Here is a 21176-nt window from a genome sequence, read left to right as displayed (position 1 = left end):
AAGGAACCCCTACCTGTCCCAGACCTGCGTTTTCAACTCTTAATGATCGGCTATAAAAGCCAACTGAGATTTATTCCTGATTATTATTTGACATGCTTTGTCATTTATGAACATTTTGAAAATCTTGGCTTTCTCTAATTTTTCTCCTTCTCTCTTTCTTTCTCTCGGAGGACCTGAGCCCTAGGACCATACGTCGGGACTAACCGGCCGTGTGACTTCTTGCTGTCCCCAGTCCGCCTGGCCTTGCGCTATTCCAGTTTCAACTGTTCTCCTGCGGTTATGGAACCCTACCTGTCCCAGACCTGCTGTTTTCAATCTCTTAATATGCGCTATGAAAAGCCCAACTGAGATTAATTCCTGATTATTATTTGACCATGCTTGTCATTTTATGAATTTGAAAATCCTTGGCTCTCTCTAATTTTCTCCTTCTCCTCTTTCTTTCTCTCGGAGGACCTGGGCCCTAGACCATGCGTCGGGACTGCCGCCGTGGTGACTCCTTGCGTCCCAGTCCGCCCTGGCCTTTGCTGCATTTCCAGTTTCAGCTGTTCTGCCTGCGGTTAGGAACCGCTACCTGTCCCAGACCTGTTTGTTTTTCACTCTTGATGATCGGCTAATGAAAAGCCAACTGAAAATTATCATGATTATTATTTGACCATGCTTGTCAACTTATGAACATTTTTGAACATCTTGGCATAGTTCTGTTATAAACTCCACCCGCACAGCCAGAAGAGGACTGGCACCCTCATTAGCCTGGTTCTCTCTCTAGGTTTCTTCCTAGGTTTTGGCCTTTCTAGGGAGTTTTTTCCTAGCCACCGTGCTTCTACACCCTGCATTACTAGCTGTTTGGGGTTTTAGGCTGGGTGTCTGTACAGCAACTTCGAGATATTAGCTGATGTACGAAGGCTATATAAAATAAAATTGATTGATTGATGATAACTAACTACAACCTAAAACTTCTTACCTGGATATTGAAGACTCATGTTAAAAGTAACCACCAGCTTTCATATGTTCTCATATGTTCTGTTCTGAGCAAGGAACTTAAACATTACTTTTTTACATGGCACATATTGCACTTTTACTTTCTTCTCCAACACTTTGTTTTTGCATTATTTAAACCAAATTGAACATGTTTCATTATTTATTTGAGGCTAAATTGATTTTATTGATGTATTATATTAAGTTAAAATAAGTGGTCATTCAGTATTGTTGTAATTGTCATTACTACAAAAAACAAAACAATAGTCAGATTAATCGGTATCGGCGTTGAAAAATCATAATCGGTCRACCTCTACTGGGTAGGCCGTCATTGTAAATAAGAATTTGTTCTTAACTGACTTGCCTAGTTAAATAAAGTTTAAATTAAAAAAATTAGGCYGCAATTCAAACTGAGCTGATTGAATTACAGACATCGAGCCAAATCAGGGATGCGCTCAGGAGTACCGAGTCCTTGTGTGCGTTTTGGGTGGCATGCTCAGAGAAATACACCCAATAAAGAAACGTGCATTTCATGCGCTAAGTTCGGATCGACTTACACCTGCGAGTCCTCATTTTCCTCTATGAACGCAATATAGACTCAAGACAGGAACCGGCTTTCACATAAGTCAATCGTTGACTGCCTGCGCATCAAACTCCCATCCATCTCACGTGACATCCASAAGATCGAGGGGGAATGCAACTTTTCCCATTGAGTGAGTAACTTAGTGGCCTATATGACTGTACTTAGTAAATACTAACATTATTGTGAGTGCTTATCCAGGGATATTTAGGTCTCAAGCTGACAGTATTATCTGTTTGTTCTGTCGTTACAGAAGCAGGCTATGCTGATAGACATTCACCTTTTTTTTCTTTAAATTATTGTTTTATCTAGGATGCTCCATTTTTGGCCAGTTGGAATTGTAAGGAGACCTTGTAAAAAAAAAAAAAATCCCACTTCTATTAGGCCATATATTTTTTTCTTGTGAAAGATACTGTTAAGCCTTATAGCATACCACAGCCAGTTGTTATTTTATGTAGGCCTAGGCTTTATGTAGGCCTAGGCTTTATGTAGGCCTAGGCTCAGAAGACAATTAAGCCTTCTTCTTGTTTGTAAAGTCAAAATAAAATGAAGATTATTGTTGAAATGAATTACTCGACTGGTGTAGGTTTTCTCCATCTGTCGCTGTGCAACACTTGCATAACAAGTTAGCTATATTTTCAGCACCAGGCGCTGTTCACCTCCTATTGATTGTGCTCTGGTTGCAGCTTTAAGTTTCAGCACCACAAAATGGTCCGTTGCCAGCTTTATCAGTTGACTGTCTCCTGCATTCTCTCTCCTCATGAATGAAGTTAAAACTTAACTTTTGCATTATTTAAGTAGGGTAACTTCCTTCTTGGGACATTGCATTTGGGAGTTTTTGCATCTCGGGTCCGAGATTTTTATACATTTTTTAAATWAAAAAAATAWAAAAAWTTAATTTGGGGGTCTTTGGGGGAGCCAAATAATATTGTTGGCGTGCCATATTTGGCCCRCGGGTCGCCAGTTTGGGAACCCTGCTCTACATTGTGTAAATGTTGAATGGCAGCTTATGCAGGCGACCTGAGGTGTTGGGGGGACTAGCGGGAGTCCTCCCCCATCTCGGCCTCTCCCGATGGAAACAGCATCTTCCTTAGGATGGGGGCGTAGAAGGGGCCGAAAACTGAGCGGTTGAAATGGACCATTCGCCCTAAGGCCATTCCCAGCTCTGCCACCTCAGCACTCAGCAGCCTCAGGGCAGGGGGCATGGACGGACTCTTTTTAGTGGKGCTTCCCTCTAGCATGGCCTGGAGGTAGCCCTGCACTCTTTCTCCTACAACATGTGTGGTATGCAAAAAGAGAGAAATCAGCCTGCTGCACTGCCCATCTTACTTACAAGAACCTTTGCAGACACAGAACATACCTTGCTAAACTGTACAATTGTATCGGACTCATAATTGTATCAGTAATGGTTAAATTGACCTCCACATATCTCAGGATTCTTACAAGAACCTTTGCAGACACAGAACATACCTTGCTAAACTGTACAATTGTATCGGACTCATAATTGTATCAGTAATGGTTAAATTGACCTCCACATATCTCAGGATTAACATGGAACTCATGCAACTAGTTACTCTGGAATGCTGAACTTGGGAGGTCAGGTTTGGGTTGCCCCTCACTGGTGGTGACTGACCTATGAGAGTGCGGATGGGGTTGTTGTCCTTGGCCAGGTCTGAGATCTGTCCCTTAAGCACGTCTTCACTGTCCTGAGGCAGCGCTGGTCCTTCCTGGGTGATCAGAGCCTCCTTCACCTGCACCAGCACCTGCTCCCTCAGCCCCAGCAACGCCCCCTGCAGGTCAAAGTCCCTGAACGTACCAGAGAGACTGGTGTCAAACATCCATTCAGAACAACAGCAGGATAAGGATTTATTGAACTCTCAATAATACATTTGATTGTACTTTAGAATAGAACATGAATAGCTTCATGAAATCATGTATAAACATTTTTRTTTTAAATGTTTATCACCTTGTTAATTTGAGCTATATTTTGAGCCTGAAGAAGCCAGGGTTTGTTGCAGACATTTGAAGTGTGGCAGCTGGGCTCTTTTGTCAACTTACTTTTTTTCTGTTATACATTACCTGTGCCCCGAGACAGACAGTAAACCCTCCCCCCCCCATCTCTTACCTGTTGTGACTGCCCTCCAGTAGGGCAGTGATGGTCTGCTTGAGTTTACCTACAAACCCCTGCAGAGAGAAAACAGCGGCCCCACACTGTGTGCTAGTCAACAGCAGAACTGATGCCTCAAGAACCAGCAGACTCAGCCTCTGCCCCAGTGCATCTATGCGGGCTCTGTCCATCAGAACTGTCTGTGGAGGGAGAGGAGAAATTTGGACATAAGCTACTATAAAATGTTTTCCAGTAGATAAGTGGGGGTGAGTAGATTATGTGGGGGTGAAACCACAGGGAATTATTATTATGTAATCTCAATCTATTAATTTATTGGAGCAATAGGTGATTCATCCATTCATTGATAATTCCCTGATGTAATTTCCTTGTTGAAAATGGCTTCAACTACCTTCTTCCTGAATTATATTCTCCACTAAACGAYTATCAAACAGGCAAAGCGTCAATACAGGACTAAGATCGAGTCGTACTACACCGGCTCTGACGCTCGTCGGATGTGGCTGGGYTTGCAAACCATTTCAGACTACAAAGGGAAGCACAGCCGAGAGCTGCCCAGTGACACGAGCCTACCAGACGAGCTAAACTACTTCAATGCTCGCTTCGAGGCAAATAACACTGAAACATGCATGAGAGCATCAGCTGTACCAGAAGACTGTGTGATCACGCTCTCCGCAGCCATTGTGAGTAAGATCTTCAGACAGGTCAACATTCACAAGGCAGCAGGGCCAGACAGATTACCAGGACGTGTACTGCGAGCGCTGACCAACTAGCAAGTGTCTTCAATGACATTTTCAGCCTCTCCCTGTCCGAGTCTGTAATACCAACATGTTTTAAGCAGACCACCATAGAGCCTGTGCCCAAGAACACTAAGTCTGTAGCCATGAAGTGCTTTGAAAGGCTGGTCATGGCTCACATCAATTTGCATACCACCCCAACAGATCCACAGATGATGCAATCTCTATTGCCCTCCACACTGCCCTTTCCCACCTGGACAAAAGGAACACCTATGTGARAATGCTATTCATTGACTACAGCTCAGCATTCAACACCATAGTGCCCTCAAAGCTCATCAATAAGCAGACACTGGGACTAAACACCTCCCTCTGCAACTGGATCCTGGACTTCCTGACGGGCCGCCCCCAGGTGGTAAGATTTGCTTTTATCTTGGCCAGGTCGCAGTTGTAAATGGGAACTTGCTCTCAACTGGCCTACCTCGTTAAAAAAAAGGTGAAATGTAAAAAAAAGGAAATAAAAAGGTAACAACACATCCGCCACGCTGACCCTCGACACAGGGGCCCCTTCGGGGTGTGTGCTCAGCCCCTCCTGTACTCCCTGTTCACTTATGACTGCACGGCCAGGCACGACTCCAACACCATCATTACATTTTCAAATGACACAACACTGTTAGGCCTGATCACCGACAACATCGAGACAGCCTACAGGGAGGAGGTCAGAGACCTGGCTGTGTGGTGCCAGGACAACAACCTCTCTCTCAACRTGATCAAGACAAAGGAGATGATTGTGGACTCCAGGAAAAAGAGAACCGAGCACGCCCCCATTCTCATTGATGGAGCTGCAGTGGAGCAGGTTGAGAGCTTCAAGKTCCTTGGTGTCCACATCACCAACAAACTAACATGGTCCAAGCACACCAAGACAGTTGTGAAGCGTGCACGACAAAACCTATTCCCCCTCAAGAGACTGAAAAGATTTGGCATGGATCCTCAGATCCTCAAAAGGTTCTACAGMTGCACCATCGAGAGCATCCTGACTGGTTGCATCACTGCTTGGTATGGCAACTGCTCAGCCTCCGACCGCAAGGCACTACAGAGGGTAGTGCGAACGGCCCAGTACATCACTGGGGCCAAGCTTCCTGCCATCCAGGACCTCTATACCAGACGGTTTCAGAGGAAGGCCCTAAAAATTGTCAAAGACTCCAGCCACCCTAGTCATAGACTGTTCTCTTTGCTACCACATGGCAAGCGGTACCGGAGCGCCAAGTCTAGGTCCAAGAGGCTTCTAAACAGCTTCTTCCCCAAGCCATAAGACTCCTGAACATCTAGTCAAATGGCTACCCAGACTACTCGTGTTGACCCTCCCCCCCACCACCACTCTCTGTTGTCATCTATGCAGTGACACTTTAATTCACTCTACCTATATGTACATACTACCTCAACTAACCGGTTTCCCTGCACATTGACTCTGTACCAGCACCCACCTGTATATATTGTTATTTTTTACTGCTGTTCTTTAATTACTTGTTACTTTTATCTCTTATTCTTATCCGTATTTTTTTTTAAACTGCACTGTTGGTTAGGGGCTTGTAAGTAAGCATTTCACTGTAAGGTTTACACCTGTTGTATTTGGCGCATGTGACTAATACAATTTGCTTTGAACCGTCTACATGCTTGTTATGCCACTGGGAAGACAGAACCAATCAGGGTCCTCGTTTGATTACCTCAGGGTAATTCTGGTCATGGGGGTCCCAGCTCAGCAGTTGCAGGTAAGCCCTGTTCAGGACGGCAGTAGGACTTAATGGACCACGTGGCTTGGGAGTCCCAGTGTCAAGGTCAGACTGGGCACTGACCAATGCCTCCTCTCGTGCTGCCACCTGAAGCCAAACGGTGGTTTTRTCCAGGAACTCTTGAGAAGGATGGTTAGAAAAGCAAAAAAAACATATGGAAGCCAYCATTAGACAAACAATATCCGTTTTGAAATTCCTGACATTTATTTGATGGAAAGTGTGAATGTGATTAAAGGGATTATCCAACCGAGTTCAATCAAACAATCAATCAATCAAATATATTTATAAAGCTTTTTTATATCAGCAGATGTCACAAAGTGCTTATACAGAAACCCCAAAGAGCAGACAATGCAGATGTAGAAGCACAAGTTCTTCCTTCTGGATGTTAGGAGCATGTCAGATTGGTAGAACTCTAAATTTGTGTAGATTTTCTCTTAGAACATTGTCTCATTTACCAGGCTGCTTCTCCAGGATCTCCTGGAACTTGGCTCGCTCGTATTGGACCGCCTGCTGAAGAAGATTAGGTCTGAGGCTCTGTACGGTGAAGTTGACCATGTCTGTCTTCATCAGGCCAAGGACTCTGAAGATCTCCCTGTTAGTCAGGAAAGGATCATATTTCTTAGCATTAACAAAATGTAGGCCTTGGTTCATTACTGGACATGTGTGGACCATACCCAAAGTAACTATGAATGAGTAGTGGAATAGTCTACAAAGGAGCTTCCCAGAGTTTTTATTTTAGATTTTGTCTTTCCAAGGGTAATTTMATTACATTTTCATATCTGATATTATGCTACATAATTACTTTTTTTTTTATACCATAAAATTAGTTAATTGAGCATGTCCCTCACCTGAGGAGCTCCACTGGGTCCGAAAGATCCCGTAGTGTCTTGATCTCTGGGTCCCGTACAGGGGCACACAGGGAGGCCATGGTATTGATGATGTAGCCTGACAATCTTTGCAGGTCCAGGGCCCCATGATCTGCCTGCTGCTGGATCAGCTCCAGGTCCAGAACCTCCTCCACCTGGGCCTTCAGACGCACGTGGCCAGGCAGGAGCAGGGACAGCACGGTCTGACCACACAGGGGACAACCACACAGTGGGTCACTTAGCCTTTATTGTTTGCTATACTATGCTGAGAAACTGGGGGAAGGAGTGAGCTAGTAAAGGTACATGACCATACTCACAGTTTTCACCTCTTGTAGCAGAATGACAGCATGGACATAGTCTGGRGGGCTGCATGAAAGCTGCTCACGAAGACAGTCCCAGAAAGCACTGTGAACTATGTCAGATATTCTTCCTTCCAAGCTAAAAAATAAWTCATTATTAAAAATCTGTGACTTTAAAGTGACTGAAATTATGATCATACAGTGATTATTGACTATCATTACACAGAAATGGTGTGTGTGTTTCATAGCTAGTCTTGCCTGTCTTTGGGTGGGCTGTTCTGTCTGAAGCTGAAGTCTCTGTTCATCACTATCTCATGTGCAAGGCTGAGATTGGAAACACAATTCTCAAACTCCATCATATCTGCGAGAGAGGCTTGTTTGGGAGGGCTCCCTGGAAGATGAAGACAGACACACACAGACACACACACAGACAGACACGCACGCACACAGAGAGAGGAGGGAGAGATAAGTAAAATACCTTTATTACACACCGAATACCAACAAAATCACATAATTAAAAATATGAATCCATACCAATAGCTGATCATGAGGAGTGCCTGTTACCTGTTGGGGAGTCAAGTTTCTGGAGACAGGGCACATCACAGGGTGTGTCGCCTCCCACCTCCTCTATTGGGTTTGCATTCTGCATGCCTGGACCATGAAAATAAAGTAATCATGGTCTCATAATATGATTTGGTCTGTCGATACAGGTAATACATATTCACCATCAACAAAACAGGGTATGAAAAAAGAGTCCGACTGCATTTTGGTTAGYTTATTGAACTATCAAAGAGAGAACCAAACTCACCAGCAATTGTGTTGAGTCTTCAGACAACGTTTGYAAATCAGTGTGAAGTTTTAAATTATATTCACACGATCAAATGCAACTGTGTAGTACATGAATATAGCAGGGAAGCATCTGTCCGCTACAGTTAAAGATCGGCTCTCTGAAGTTTAAAAGCAGACCAAACCATTACGTAAGGTTGGGATATTTTTTATGCCTGAAGTTTCCATATGTAGTAGGCATAGGCCTACTACAAAATGATATGCTCTAGATATGAGATATAAATATGTTTATGAATTTAACATAAAAAGTGCCCTTTCGGTTTATGTTCTGGTTTCAAGTCAATATAATACACAGACAGATGGTTTGCTCCATGGTTGAATCAAAACAGAGGGGCGTGTCCTGCCGTATTTTTCTAGTTCAGCCCGGAGATTGTCCTTGCAATGCAACTGCAATGTTTTGACAAGTAGGAGCTTTTATGTATAATGCTACGAGTTAATAAACAATAAAGTAAGCACGTGCAGTTTCACAGTTATTTCTAAAGTGAAATAGATAGAAACCGTAAAACAACGGAAATGTCCATATTAGTCCGTTTTTTGAATTTGTTACGAAAGCATACCAGAGGTGTGAACGTACCATGGCAACTTGCTGTGAATGGCATATGGGTAGTCCTACTCTAAAACAAAGCCAGAGTCATACATTCTTTAGTGGTAAGAAAGGAATCAAGTCATCTCAAGAACTATTACCCCCCCATTACTTTTTTAKAAACCTGAGGTTCATATATTGCATTCCTAAACAACAACAAAAAAGTCGTGCCAAATAATTTGTCTGTCACACATCCTATTCAATTGTATACATGATTGAAAGAGAGACTTTGCAATTAAACACGCACTTGACGTGATTGAGCACCCACTCGACCAACTATTCAATTCCCCAACCTATTCGATTCAAACCCACTTGACATTGACTGAACTATTCTTCAACTGTTGTACAAGCACCACCCTCTAAGCACCACTAGAGGACAGGATACGTGTGACAAAATAATCCAGTTATAACACTTAACAAAAAGATTAACGCAACACGCAGTGTTGGTCCAATRTTTCATGAGCTGAAATAAAATATCCCAGAAAAGTTCCATATGCATAAAAAGCTTATTTCTCAAAATGTGTGTACAAATTTATTTACATCCCTGTTAGTGAGCATTTCACCTTTGCCAAGATAATCCATTCACTTGACAGGTATTTCGATTTAAAAATTGTTTTACCTTTATTTAACCAGGTAGGCTAGTTGAGAACAAGCACTGCTTTGCTTTATCTGGTCAAGATAAAGCAAAGCAGTGCGACACAAACAACAACACAGAGTTACACATGGAATAAACAAATGTACAGTCAATAACACACTAGAGAAAAAAGTCTATATACAGTGTGTGCAAATGACGTAAGATATGGGAGGTAAGGCAATGAATAGGCCATAGTGGCAACATTTTTTTTTTTTGCAATTAAACACTGGAGTGATAGATGTGCAGAAGATGAATGTGCAAGTAGAGATACTAGTGTGCAAAGGAACAAAAAAATAAATAACAGTATGGGGGTGAGGTAGTTGGATGGGCTATTTACAGATGGGCTATGTACAGGTGCAATGATCTGTGAGCTGCTCTGACAGCTGGTGCTCCAGCTTCAGTGATTTTTCAATTCGTTCCAGTCATTGGCAGCAGAGAACTGGAAGGAACGGCGGCCAAAAGAGGAATTGGCTTTGGGGGTGACCATTGAAATATACCTGCTGGAGAGCGTGCTACGGGTGGGTGCTGCTATGGTGACCAGTGAGCTGAGATAAGGCGGAGCTTTACCTAGCAAAGACTTATAGATGACCTGGAGCCAGTGGGTTTGGCGACGAATATGAAGTGAGGCTAGCCAACGAGAGCATACAGGTCGCAGTGGTGGGTAGTATATGGGGCATCCAATTTGCTGAGTAGTGTGTTGAAGGCTATTTTGTAAATGACATTGCCGAAGTCAAGGATCGGCAGGATAGTCAGTTTTACGAGGGTATGTTTGGCAGCATGAGTGAAGGATGCGTTGTTGCGAAATAGGAAGCCAATTCTAGATTTCATTTTGAATTGGAGATGCTTAATGTGAGTCTGGAAGGAGAGTTTACAGTCTAACCAGACACCTAGGTATTTGTAGTTGTCCACATATTCAGAACTGTCCAGAGTAGTGATGCTGGACGGGCGGGCAGGTGTGGGCACCGATCGGTTGAAGAGCATGCATTTAGCTTTACTTGCATTTAAGAGCAGTTGGAGGCCACGGAAGGAGAGTTGTATGGCATTGAAGCTCGTCTGGAGGTTAGTTAACACAGTGTCCAAAGAAGGGCCAGAGGTATACAGAATGGTGTCGTCTGCGTAGAGGTGGATCAGAGAATCACCAGAAGCAAGAGTGACATCATTGATATATGTATACAGAGAAAAGAGTCGGCCCGAGAATTGAACCCTGTGGCTGCCAGATGTCCAGACAACAGGTTCTCCGATTTGACACACTGAACTCTGCCTGAGAAGTAATTGGTGAGCCAATTAAATGTAAATGTATGTAAATGTAAATGTAAATGTATGTAAATGTAAATGTAATGTAAATGTAAATGTAAATGTAAATGTGAGCCAGGCAAGGCAGTCATTTGAGAAACCAAGGCTGTTGAGTCTGCCGATAAGAATGTGATGATTGACAGAGTCGAAAGCCTTGGCCAGGTCGATGAATACAGCTGCACAGTATTGTCTCTTATCGATGGCGGTTATGATATCGTTTAGGACCTTGAGCGTGGCTGACGGGCAACCATGACCAGCGCGGAAACCAGATTGCGGAGAAAGTATAGTGGGATTCGAAATGGTCGGTAATCTGTTTGTTAACTTGGCTTTCGAAGACCTTAGAAAGACAGGGTAGGATAGATATAGGTCTGTAGCAGTTTAGGTTTAGAGTGTCTCCCCCTTTGAAGAAGGGGGTACGAAAGAGAGGTTGAACAGACGATACGAAAGAGAGGTTGAACAGGCTAGTAATAGGAGTTGCAACAATTTCGGCTGATCATTTTAGAAAGAGAGGGTCCAGATTGTCTAGCCCAGCTGATTTGTAGGGGTCCAGATTTCGGAGCTCTTTCAGAACTTGAGCTATCTGAATTTGGGTGAAGGAGAAATGGGGGAGGCTTGGGAAAGTTGCTGTGGGGGGTGCAGGGCTGTTGACCGGGGTAGGGGTAGCCAGGTGGAAAGCAAGTCCAGCCGTAGAAAAATGCTTATTTAAATTCTCATTTMTTGTGGATTTATTGGTGGTGACAGTGTTTCCTAGCCTCAGTGCAGTGGGCAGCTGGGAGGTGCTCTTGTTCTCCATGGAMTTTACCGTGTCCCAGAACTTTTTGGAGTTTGTGCTGCAGGATGCAAATTTCTGTTTGAAAAAGCTAGCCGTTGCTTTCCTAACTGCCTGTGTATATTGGTTCCTAACTTCCCTGAAAAGTTGCATATCGCGGGGGATRTTTGATGCTAATGCCGTACATCACAGGATGTTGTYGTGCTGGTCAAGTGCAGTCAGGTCTGKAGTGAACCACGGGCTATATCTGTTCCTGGTTCTAAATTTTCTGAATGGGGCATGCTTATTTAAGATGAGGAAAGCACTTCTAAAGAATAACCAGGCATCTTCTACTGACGGAATGAGGTCAATGCCCTTCCAGGATACCCGGGCCAGGTCGATTGGAAAGGCCTGCTCGCTGAAGTGTTTTAGGGAGCGTTTGACAGTGATGAGGGGTGTTCGTTTGACCGCAGTCCCATTATGGACGCAAGCAATGCGGCAGTGATCGCTGAGATCCTGGTTGAAGACCGCAGTGGTGTATTTGGAGGGTAGGTTGGTTAGTATGATATCTAAGAGGGTGCCTGTGTTTACGGATTTGGGGTTGTACCTGGTAGGTTCATTGATAATTTGTGTGAGATTGAGGGCATCAAGYTTAGATTGTAGGATGGCCGGGGCTTTAAGCATGTCCCAGTTTAGGTCACCTAGCAGCACAAGCTCTTAAGATAGAATGGGGGGGGCGATCAATTCACATATGGTGTCCAAGGCACAGCTGGGGGCAGAAGGTGGTCTATAGCAAGCGGCAATGGTGAGAGACTTGTTTCTGGAAAGGTGGATTTTTAAAAGTAGAAGCTCAAATTGTTTGGGCACAGACCTGGATAGTATGACAGAACTCTGCAGGCTATCTCAAATCAAAATCAAATKTATTTATATAGCCCTTCTTACATCAGCTGTTATCTCAAAGTGCTGTGCAGAAACCCAGCCTAAAACCCCAAACAGCAAGCAGTAGATTGCAACTCTGCAGTATCTCTGCAGTAGATTGCAACTCCACCCATTTTGGCACTTCTATCTTGTCAGAAAATATTATAGTTAGGGATGGAAATTTCAGGGTTTTTGGTGGACTTCCTAAACCAGGATTCAGACACAGCTAGGACATCCGGGTTGGCAGAGTGTGCTAAAGCAGTGAATAAAATAAACATAGGGAGGAGGCTTCTAATGTTAACATGCATGAAACCAAGGCTTTTACAGTTACAGAAGTCAACAAATGAKAGGGCCTGGGGTAATGGGAGTGGAGCAAGGCACCGCAGGGCCTGGATTAACCTCTACATCACCAGAGGAGGAGTAGGATAAGGGTACGGCTAAGGGCTATAAGAACTGGTCRTCTAGTACGTTCGGAACAGAGTAAAAGGAGCAGGTTTCTGGGAGCGGTAGAATAGATTCAATGCATAATGTACAAAGGTAAGGTAGGATGTGAACACAGTTGAGGTAAACCTAGGCATTGARTGACGATGAGAGGTATTGTCTCTAGAGACATCAATTAAACCAGGTGAGGTCACCACATGAGTGGGAGGTGGGACAAGAAGGTTAGCTGAGGCATTTTGAGCAGAGCCGGAGGCTCTACAGTGAAATAAGACAATAATCCCTAACCAAAACAGGTATGGCATATCAAGAAGCTGATTAAACAGCATGATCATTAAACAGGTGCACCTTGTGCTAGGGACAATAAAAGGCCACATGATGACTGCAGGAATGTCCACCAGAGCTGTTGCCAGAGAATTGAACGTTCATTTCTTTAACATAAGCAAACTCGTTTTAGAGAATTTGGCAGTACGCCCAACCGGCCTCCCAACTGCAGATCAGGTGTATGGCATCGTGGGCAAGCGGTTTGCTCTCAACAGTGCCCAATGGTGGTGGTGGGGTTATGGTATGGGCAGGAGCCATAAACTAGAATTCGAACACAATTGCTTTTTTATCAACGTCAATTTGAACGCACAGCGATACCGTGATGAGATCTTGAGGCCCATTGTTGTGCCATTCATCCRCCTCCATCACCTCATGTTTGAACATGACAATGCACTGCGCCATGTCGCAAGGTTCTGTACCCAATTCCTGGAAGCTGAAAATKTACCAGTTCTTCCCTGGCCTGCATACTCACCAGACATGTCACCCATTGAGCATGTTTGGGATGCTCTGGATCAACGTGTACAACAGGGTGTTCCAGTTCCCGTCAATATTCAGTAACTTCGTACAGCCATTGAAGWGAAGTGGGACAAMAYTCCACAGGCCACAATAAACAGCTTGATGAACTCYGCGAATGAGATGTCGCGCTGCATGAGGCAAATGGCAGTCACACCAGATACTGACTGTTTTTCTGATGCACTCCCCTATCTTTWAAAAARAGTTATGTGACCAACAGATGCATATCTGTATTACCAGTCATGTGAAATCCATAGATTAGGTCCTAATGAATTTTTCAATTAACTGATTTCCTTATATGAACTGTAACTCAGTAAAATCTTTTAAATTGTTGCTTTTATATTATTCTTCAGTATATGTTACAATGTACACTTAACTAATGTAATACATACTCATGTTAAGATACAGGAAGGACAAAGGATCTTTCAGAGTTCCGTAAAGAACTGCAATTCAGAAAAGATCTTGCTATTGTACTGAACTTGCCATAATATCAAACTCTAGAACATATAGATKTTTACACAAAAAGACAAATAACTTGTTTCAGATTATTTATCATTGAAAAATGTTGCGTAACAAAATCAGTTATTTGATAAATACAGGCATTTGACAAAGTATTCTCAAACAAAACATKAAACACAATTGACCATTCATTACATGACAAGCACAAGTAAACAAGATTTTTATAAAAACACTAAAAAAGACACTTCCCTCGAGCCATGATATTTACATGTTTGCATATTTCTAAATACTTGATTTTCATATAACAATTATGGATAATTTAAAGGAAAATACAGGCAGCTTTAGACTCACACAGAACTAAGTCTTTCTCAGGAGCGAAATAGCTCAACAACTCAAAACAAACCTAACTTATGAATTTCAGACCCAATCAAGTCATTTTGGTTGTATTAATTAAAACTAAAGAGAATATAACCAATAATTTTAAGTGCTAGTGGAGTAAGAGGTATGATGGTGAATTTCGACAGTGAGTTTCTAGTGGTCTTTTCGCCACTAGGGTCAACCCATAGATTGTAGGGTTGACACATACTGTCATAGAAGATCTCACAGGAYGTGAAATCTGACCCAGAAATAAATAAGGTATGGCATGTCTTGGTAAATCACATTTTGAAAAAAGGTTGTGTGTCTTCTAAACCAGTATAATGTACAGGGAAATAACGATTTTGTACATGAAACCAAAATCAATATCACAAACCAAAATCAATGTCTCAAAGCATAGCGTAAACTGCTCTGAGCAAAGTCAAAGGCCATGCAGTGTATGTATGTGTATAGTTGGTGATCATTATGAAATAGAGCTTAGCATCTGTTGGATAAGACTCAGACTGGCGACGGCTTTCATTTGTCCCAGGACACACAAAGTACATGTATGGCTGTCAATAACATCAGATCAGCACCAAAAGAAACATACTACATATGCAGTCAATGATAATTAAATTCACAATTATATCTCAGGAGAAAGTATTTCAGATATACCCACATCTCTCTTTTCAAACAGACTCAAATGTATCCTTGCAGTGCTTTTAGCACTATTAGTGCCATTATTCTAAGGCAGTCAGTCCATTAAATTTATTGTAAACTATTCTTTTTGACAGCCAAAGGGATGATGATCAGTTGTCTGTTTGCAGGCCATGGCTAAACGTACCGTGAAGTAGCCAATCCAAAGGTGGGATGAAAGATGGTAGTGCAGAGGTCAGGTAGTCATCAGTGCGATAGCGACATGTTTTGTCTTGTCCCAGAGTGTGACTCCTTCCCACCAAACACAGACATATGCACTCATTCGCACACCATACACAGACATACAAAAACATACAACAAACCAGCACTATATCGACCCATCATGGCTAAGAGTCTTTGAGCATGTTGATGTGTGCGTAGATCTTAAGTGCAGGTCCCAGTTTAATATTCATGGCACTCATAAGGTGGTCCTCTTTSAGTAGGAGCATGGCCTGCCCATCTATCTCCTGCGAGCGGAACTCATCTGCTATCTCCTGGCAGCCTAGGAACAACAAGCCACAGTGAACCAGTTAAATAATGCTGCTATTCTGTGTTATCTATGCATAGTCACTAATAACTCTACCTACATGCACATATTACCTCGACGAACCGGTGCCCCCGCACATTGACTCTGTACTGGTACCCCCCGGTATAGAGTCTCGTTATTGTTATTTTACTGCTGCTCTTTAATTACTTGTTACTTTTATTTCTTATTCATATATTKTTAAACTGCATTGTTGGTTAGGGGCTTGTAAATAAGCATTTTACTGTGAGGTCTACACCTACGCATGTGACTAATAATTTAACTATCTAATTTCAAAGACAATTCATGAACACTGTCTACATTAGACAATCCACTGACGAATTAATAGACTTTATTCATCCCCAGAGCAGAAATAAGTATACTATCACTACTACAACATACTTCAGAAGAATGTAGTTATGGTGTAGGCCTAACTAAATGCACTAATATATATATATATATATATATATATATATATATATATATACACACACACACATATATACACACACATATATACATACACACGTGTGTGTAGACACCCTTTCAAATTAGTGGATTCGGCTATTTCAGCCACACCCATTGCTGACAGGTGTATAAAATCGAGTACACAGCCATGCAATCTCCATAGACCACTGGTTCTTAATCCTGGCCCTGTGGACCCAAAGGCTGCACATTTTTGTTTTTGCTTCAGGCATAACATACGTAGTATGTTTTTTTAGCACTACACAGCTGATTCAAATGATAGACTCATCAAAATACTTTGATGACTTGAGTCAGGTGTGTAGTGCKAGCGCAAAAACAAAAATGTGCACCCCTTTGGATCCCCAGGACCAGGATTGAGAACCACTGCCATAGACAATTCGCCTTACTGAAGACATCAATGACTTGCAACATGGCACAGTTATAGGATGCCACCTTTCCAACAAGACAGTTTATAAAATTTCTGCCCTGCTAGAGCCGCACGGTCAACTGTAAGTGTTGATATTGTAAAGTAGAAACGTCTTGAAGCAACAACAGCTCAGCCACAAAGTGGTAGGCCACATAAGCTCACAGAATGGGACCGCCGAGTGATGAAGCACGTAGCAACACTCACTACAGAGTTTCAAACGGCCTCTGAAAGCAACGTCAGCACAAGAACTGTTCATCGGGAGTTTCATGAAATGGGTTTCCACAAGACAAAAATTAGCAGCACACAAGCATAAGATCACCATGCGCAATKCCAAGCGTCAGCTGGAGTAATGTAACGCTCGCCACCACTGGACTGGAGAAGGGGAAACACGTCCTATGGAGTGATGAATCATGCTTCACCATCTGGCAGTCCGACGGACGAATCTGGGTTAGGCGGATGCCAGGAGAACGCTACCTGCACCAATGCATAGTGTCAACTGTAAAGTTTGGTGGAGGAGGAGTAATGGCTTAGGGCTGTTTTTCATGTTTCTGGCTAGGCCCCTTAGTTCCAGTGACATGAAATAACGCTTCAGCATACAATGACATTCTAGATGATTCTGTGCTTCAACTTTGTGGCAACAGTTYGGGGAATGCCCTTTCCTGTTTCAGCATGACAATGCCTCCGTGCACAAATAAAGATCCATACAGAAATGGTTGGTCGAGATAGGTGTGGAAGAACTTGACTGGCCTGCACAGAGCCCTGACCTCAACCCCATTGAACACCTTTGGGATGAATTGGAAAGCTGACTGCAAGCCTAATTGCCCAACATCAGTGCCCAACCTCATTAATGCTCATGGCTCACTAGTCCTCGCAGCAATGTACCAGTATCTAGTGGAAAGCCTTCCCAGAAGAGTGAAGGCTGTCATAGCAGCAAAAGGCGGGGGGGGGTCCAACTCCATATTAATGCCCATGATTTTAGAATGAGATGTTCCATGAGCAGGTGTCCAAATACATTTGGTCATGTAGTGTTTGTATGAGACTGACCTGGAAGGGAGTGGATAAACTCATAGACTTCTTCTACATTCCACTTGGTGGGGTCGTTGGGCAGGAAGTGCTGAGTGAGGAGTGGCAGCTCTCTGCCTCGGGGGGCCTCTTKGTCTGAGCCTCTCCCTGCCTGGTGTGACAACGCCTGGGGTGCTGGGGGACCTGAGCTGGCTCCTGACAGGGGTGACGGAGGCTCCTCATAGCTAGACATGTCTGAGCAGGGGCTGGACTCCTCCTGGCTGGGTTGGGAGGGGAGCGGGGAGGACACTGAACCTCCCTGAGTCTGCTGAGGTTTAGGGGAAAGCTTCTGAAACATAAAACCCATGAGTCAGCCCTGGTGTCACTGAGGGGAGCATGTTAATTCACAGGAGAGCTGTCCTGTCAGTGGAGAAGTAGGAGAGGATCCTACCTGCTTCTTAGGTTCGACACTCTGGCGGCAGCTGTTGTGTGACCTTCTGCGCCAGCGGTTGGATGCTTTGCTCCTCTCTGGACGGAAGAGGCCTATCCGCTTAGTGCACCCAACATTATACCTATTCCACAACAACGATAATAGCTGTTATGGCAACTACCATCCCAAGACAACACTACTGAGAAGCTCTGACACTAAGGGATATAACCCAGTCAAAGCATAGAAATGGCCCATCAAATGCGACTTACCTTTTCGCACACACCATGGAACAGAACCGTTTTGACCCCTTGAATTTGTAGGCAAAGTCCACCCAGCCACAGAATTCACATCTCAGTTTGGGGGCATCTGAAACCTCTTGGTCTTTTAATTCTGTGTGCAAATCAAAATAGTAGATCAACAACATCTCTTACATCTGAATTGTTAGTATTTAGAAAGTCCATTATGGGGTTTATAGTCAAATAGCATGGCTTTAATCACTCCAGCCATGACCTCTATTACCTTGAGGGGTCAGCTCCTCTGTCTCAGAGTCTGTGGTGTTGGTGGGGTTACTAACAGGGGTCTTGTCTGGGTCAGARGAGAGCTGCTCATGCAGCTTCTTTGGGCTGTCCATCATTACAGGCAACCGCTCAATCTGGTTAAGACAGAGTGTGACACATGAATGCTACTCTTTCCAAGCTATGACAGCAATACAATGGCAAACTTACCATGCAGTGTCCATAAGCTATAATAAAGCCTGAGAAAAGACTTAGACATGTGCAGCAAACATCCACTAGGATGCCGTCTTTAACTTTTTAGGGATAGGGGGCAGCATTTTCACTTTGGATGAATAGCGTGCCCAGAGTGAACTGCCTCCTAGTCTGTCCCACATGCTAATATATGCATATTATTATTGGATAGAAAACACTCTGAAGTTTCTAAAACTGTTTGAATGATATCTGTGAGTATAACAGAACTCATATGGCAGGCAAAAACCTGAGAAAAAMAMMCAAACAGGAAGTGGAAATTCTGAGGCTGGTCGATTTTCAACTCAACGCCTATTGAAATGCTTCTACTGTGATTGCTTTTTCCGTAAAGTTTTTTTGAAATCTGACACAGCGGTTGCATTAAGAACAAGTGTATCTTTAATTCTATGYAAAACATGTACAGTGGGGAGAACAAGTATTTGATAACCTGCAAAATCGGCAGTGTTTCCTACTTACAAAGCATGTAGCGGTCTGTAATTTTTATTAGACGGAATCTAAAACAAAAATCCAGAAAATCAATTGTAGATTTTTAAGTAATTAATTTGCATTTTATTGCATGACATAAGTATTTGATACATCAAAAAGCAGAACTTAATATTTGGTACAGAAAACCTTTGTTTGCAATTACAGAGATCATAAGGTTTCCTGTAGTTCTTGACCAGGTTTGCACACACTGCAGCAGGGATTTTGGCCCACTCCTCCATACAGACCTTCTCCAGATCCTTCAGGTTTCGGGGCTGTCGCTGGGCAATACGGACTTTCAGCTCCCTCCAAAGATTTTCTATTGGGTTTCAGGTCTGGAGACTGGCTAGGCCACTCCAGACCTTGAGATGCTTCTTACGAAGCCACTCCTTAGTTGCCCTGGCTGTGTGTTTCGGGTCGTTGTCATGCTGGAAGACCCAGCCATGACCATCTTCAATGCTCTTACTGATGGAAGGAGGTTGTTGGCCAAGAGCTCGCGATACATGGCCCATCCATCCTCCCCTCAATACGGTGCAGTCGTCCTGTCCCCTTTGCAGAAAAGCATCCGCAAAGAATGATGTTTCCACCTCCATGCTTCACGGTTGGGATGGTATTCTTGGGGTTGTACTCATCCTTCTTCTTCCAAACACGGCGAGTGGAGTTTAGACCAAAAAGCTCTATTTTTGTCTCATCAGACCACATGACCTTCTCCCATTCCTCCTCTGGATCATCCAGATGGTATTGGCAAACTTCAGACGGGCCTGGACATGCGCTGGCTTGAGCAGGTGGACCTTGCGTGCGCACAGGATTTTAATCCAATGACGGCGTAGTGTGTTACTAATGGTTCTTTGAGACCGTGGTCCCAGCTCTCTTCAGGTCATTGACCAGGTCCTGCCCTGTAGTTCTGGGCTGATCCCTCACCTTCCTCATGATCATTGATGCCCCACGAGGTGAGATCTTGCATGGAGCCCCAGACCGAGGGTGATTGACCGTCATCTTGAACATCTTCCATTTTCTAATAATTGCGTCAACAGTTGTTACCTTCTCACCAAGCTGCTTGCCTATTGTCCTGTAGCCCATCCCAGCCTTGTGCAGATCTACAGGTAATGAGTGGAGAACAGGAGGGCTTCTTAAAGAAAAATTAACAGGTCTGTGAGAGCYGGAATTCTTACTGGTTGGTAGGTGATCAAATACTTATGTCATGCAATAAAAGGCAAATTAATTACTTAAAAATCTTACAATGTGATTTTCTGGATTTTTGTTTTAGATTCCGTCTCACAGTTGAAGTGTACCTATGATAAAAATGACAGACCTCTACATGCTTTGTAAGTAGGAAAACCTGYAGTGTATCAAATACTTGTTCTCCCCACTGTATCTTTCATCAAAGTTTATGATGAGTATCTGTTATTTGATGTGGCTCTCTGCAATTTCTCCTGATATTTTGGAGGCATTTCTGAACATGGCGCCAATGTAAACTGAGATTTTTGGATATAAATATGCACATTATCGAACAAAACATACACGTATTGTGTAACATGATGTCCTATGAGTGTCATCTGATGAAGATCATCAAAGGTTAGTGATTAATTTTATCTCTATTTCTGCTTTTTGTGACTCCTATCTTTGGCTGGGAAAATGGCTGTGTTTTTTGGACTTGGCGGTGATCTAACATAATCATATGTTGTGTTTTCGTTGTAAAGCATTTTTATTTATATTTTTATTTTTTTAAATCGGACACGATGGGTAGATTAACAAGATGTTTATCTTTCATTTGCTGTATTGGACGTGTTAATGTGTGAAAGTTAAATATTTCAAAAAAAATAATTTTTAATTTCCCGCGCTGCCCTTTCAGCGGAATGTTGTCGAGGGGTTCCGCTAGCAGAACGTGTGTCCTAGAAAGGTTAATCGATAAGTAAAACAGGCACCAACAG

At 43.2% G+C, this 21176-nt stretch overlaps 2 protein-coding genes across 11 annotated transcripts in view; both read right to left on the bottom strand.

Moving 5' to 3' along the window:
• Window positions 1–942: 942 nt before the first annotated feature.
• Window positions 943–8345, bottom strand: LOC111968040 (T-complex protein 11-like protein 2). The gene is made up of 10 exons (XM_023993564.2): window positions 8175–8345; window positions 7931–8017; window positions 7625–7757; window positions 7385–7505; window positions 7050–7270; window positions 6657–6793; window positions 6136–6320; window positions 3681–3862; window positions 3189–3361; window positions 943–2825 (listed from the first exon to the last, which is right to left on the bottom strand). The coding sequence occupies exons 2-10, from the start codon at window positions 8013–8015 to the stop codon at window positions 2593–2595; spliced, it is 1470 nt and encodes a 489-aa protein (XP_023849332.1). The 5' UTR covers window positions 8016–8017; window positions 8175–8345; the 3' UTR covers window positions 943–2592.
• Window positions 8346–14197: 5852 nt separating this feature from the next.
• The window catches only part of LOC111968004 (polyhomeotic-like protein 2), a 43220-nt gene continuing 36241 nt past the window's right edge, over window positions 14198–21176 (bottom strand). For all 10 annotated transcript variants that reach the window (XM_023993552.1, XM_070445099.1, XM_023993534.1 and 7 more), the window contains 5 exons: window positions 18539–18671; window positions 18289–18409; window positions 18041–18161; window positions 17632–17938; window positions 14198–15674 (listed from right to left, as the gene is read on the bottom strand). In XM_023993552.1, the coding sequence (XP_023849320.1) occupies window positions 15520–15674; window positions 17632–17938; window positions 18041–18161; window positions 18289–18409; window positions 18539–18671 (837 nt within the window). In that variant the 3' untranslated portion in view covers window positions 14198–15519. The remainder of the gene's footprint in view (window positions 15675–17631; window positions 17939–18040; window positions 18162–18288; window positions 18410–18538; window positions 18672–21176) is intronic.

Source organism: Salvelinus sp. IW2-2015, linkage group LG1 (genome assembly GCF_002910315.2).
Source record: "Salvelinus sp. IW2-2015 linkage group LG1, ASM291031v2, whole genome shotgun sequence".
NCBI lineage: Eukaryota > Metazoa > Chordata > Actinopteri > Salmoniformes > Salmonidae > Salvelinus > Salvelinus sp. IW2-2015.
The sequence above is the reverse complement of the archived record's forward strand: the minus strand, read 5'-3'. Positions and strand labels throughout refer to the sequence as shown.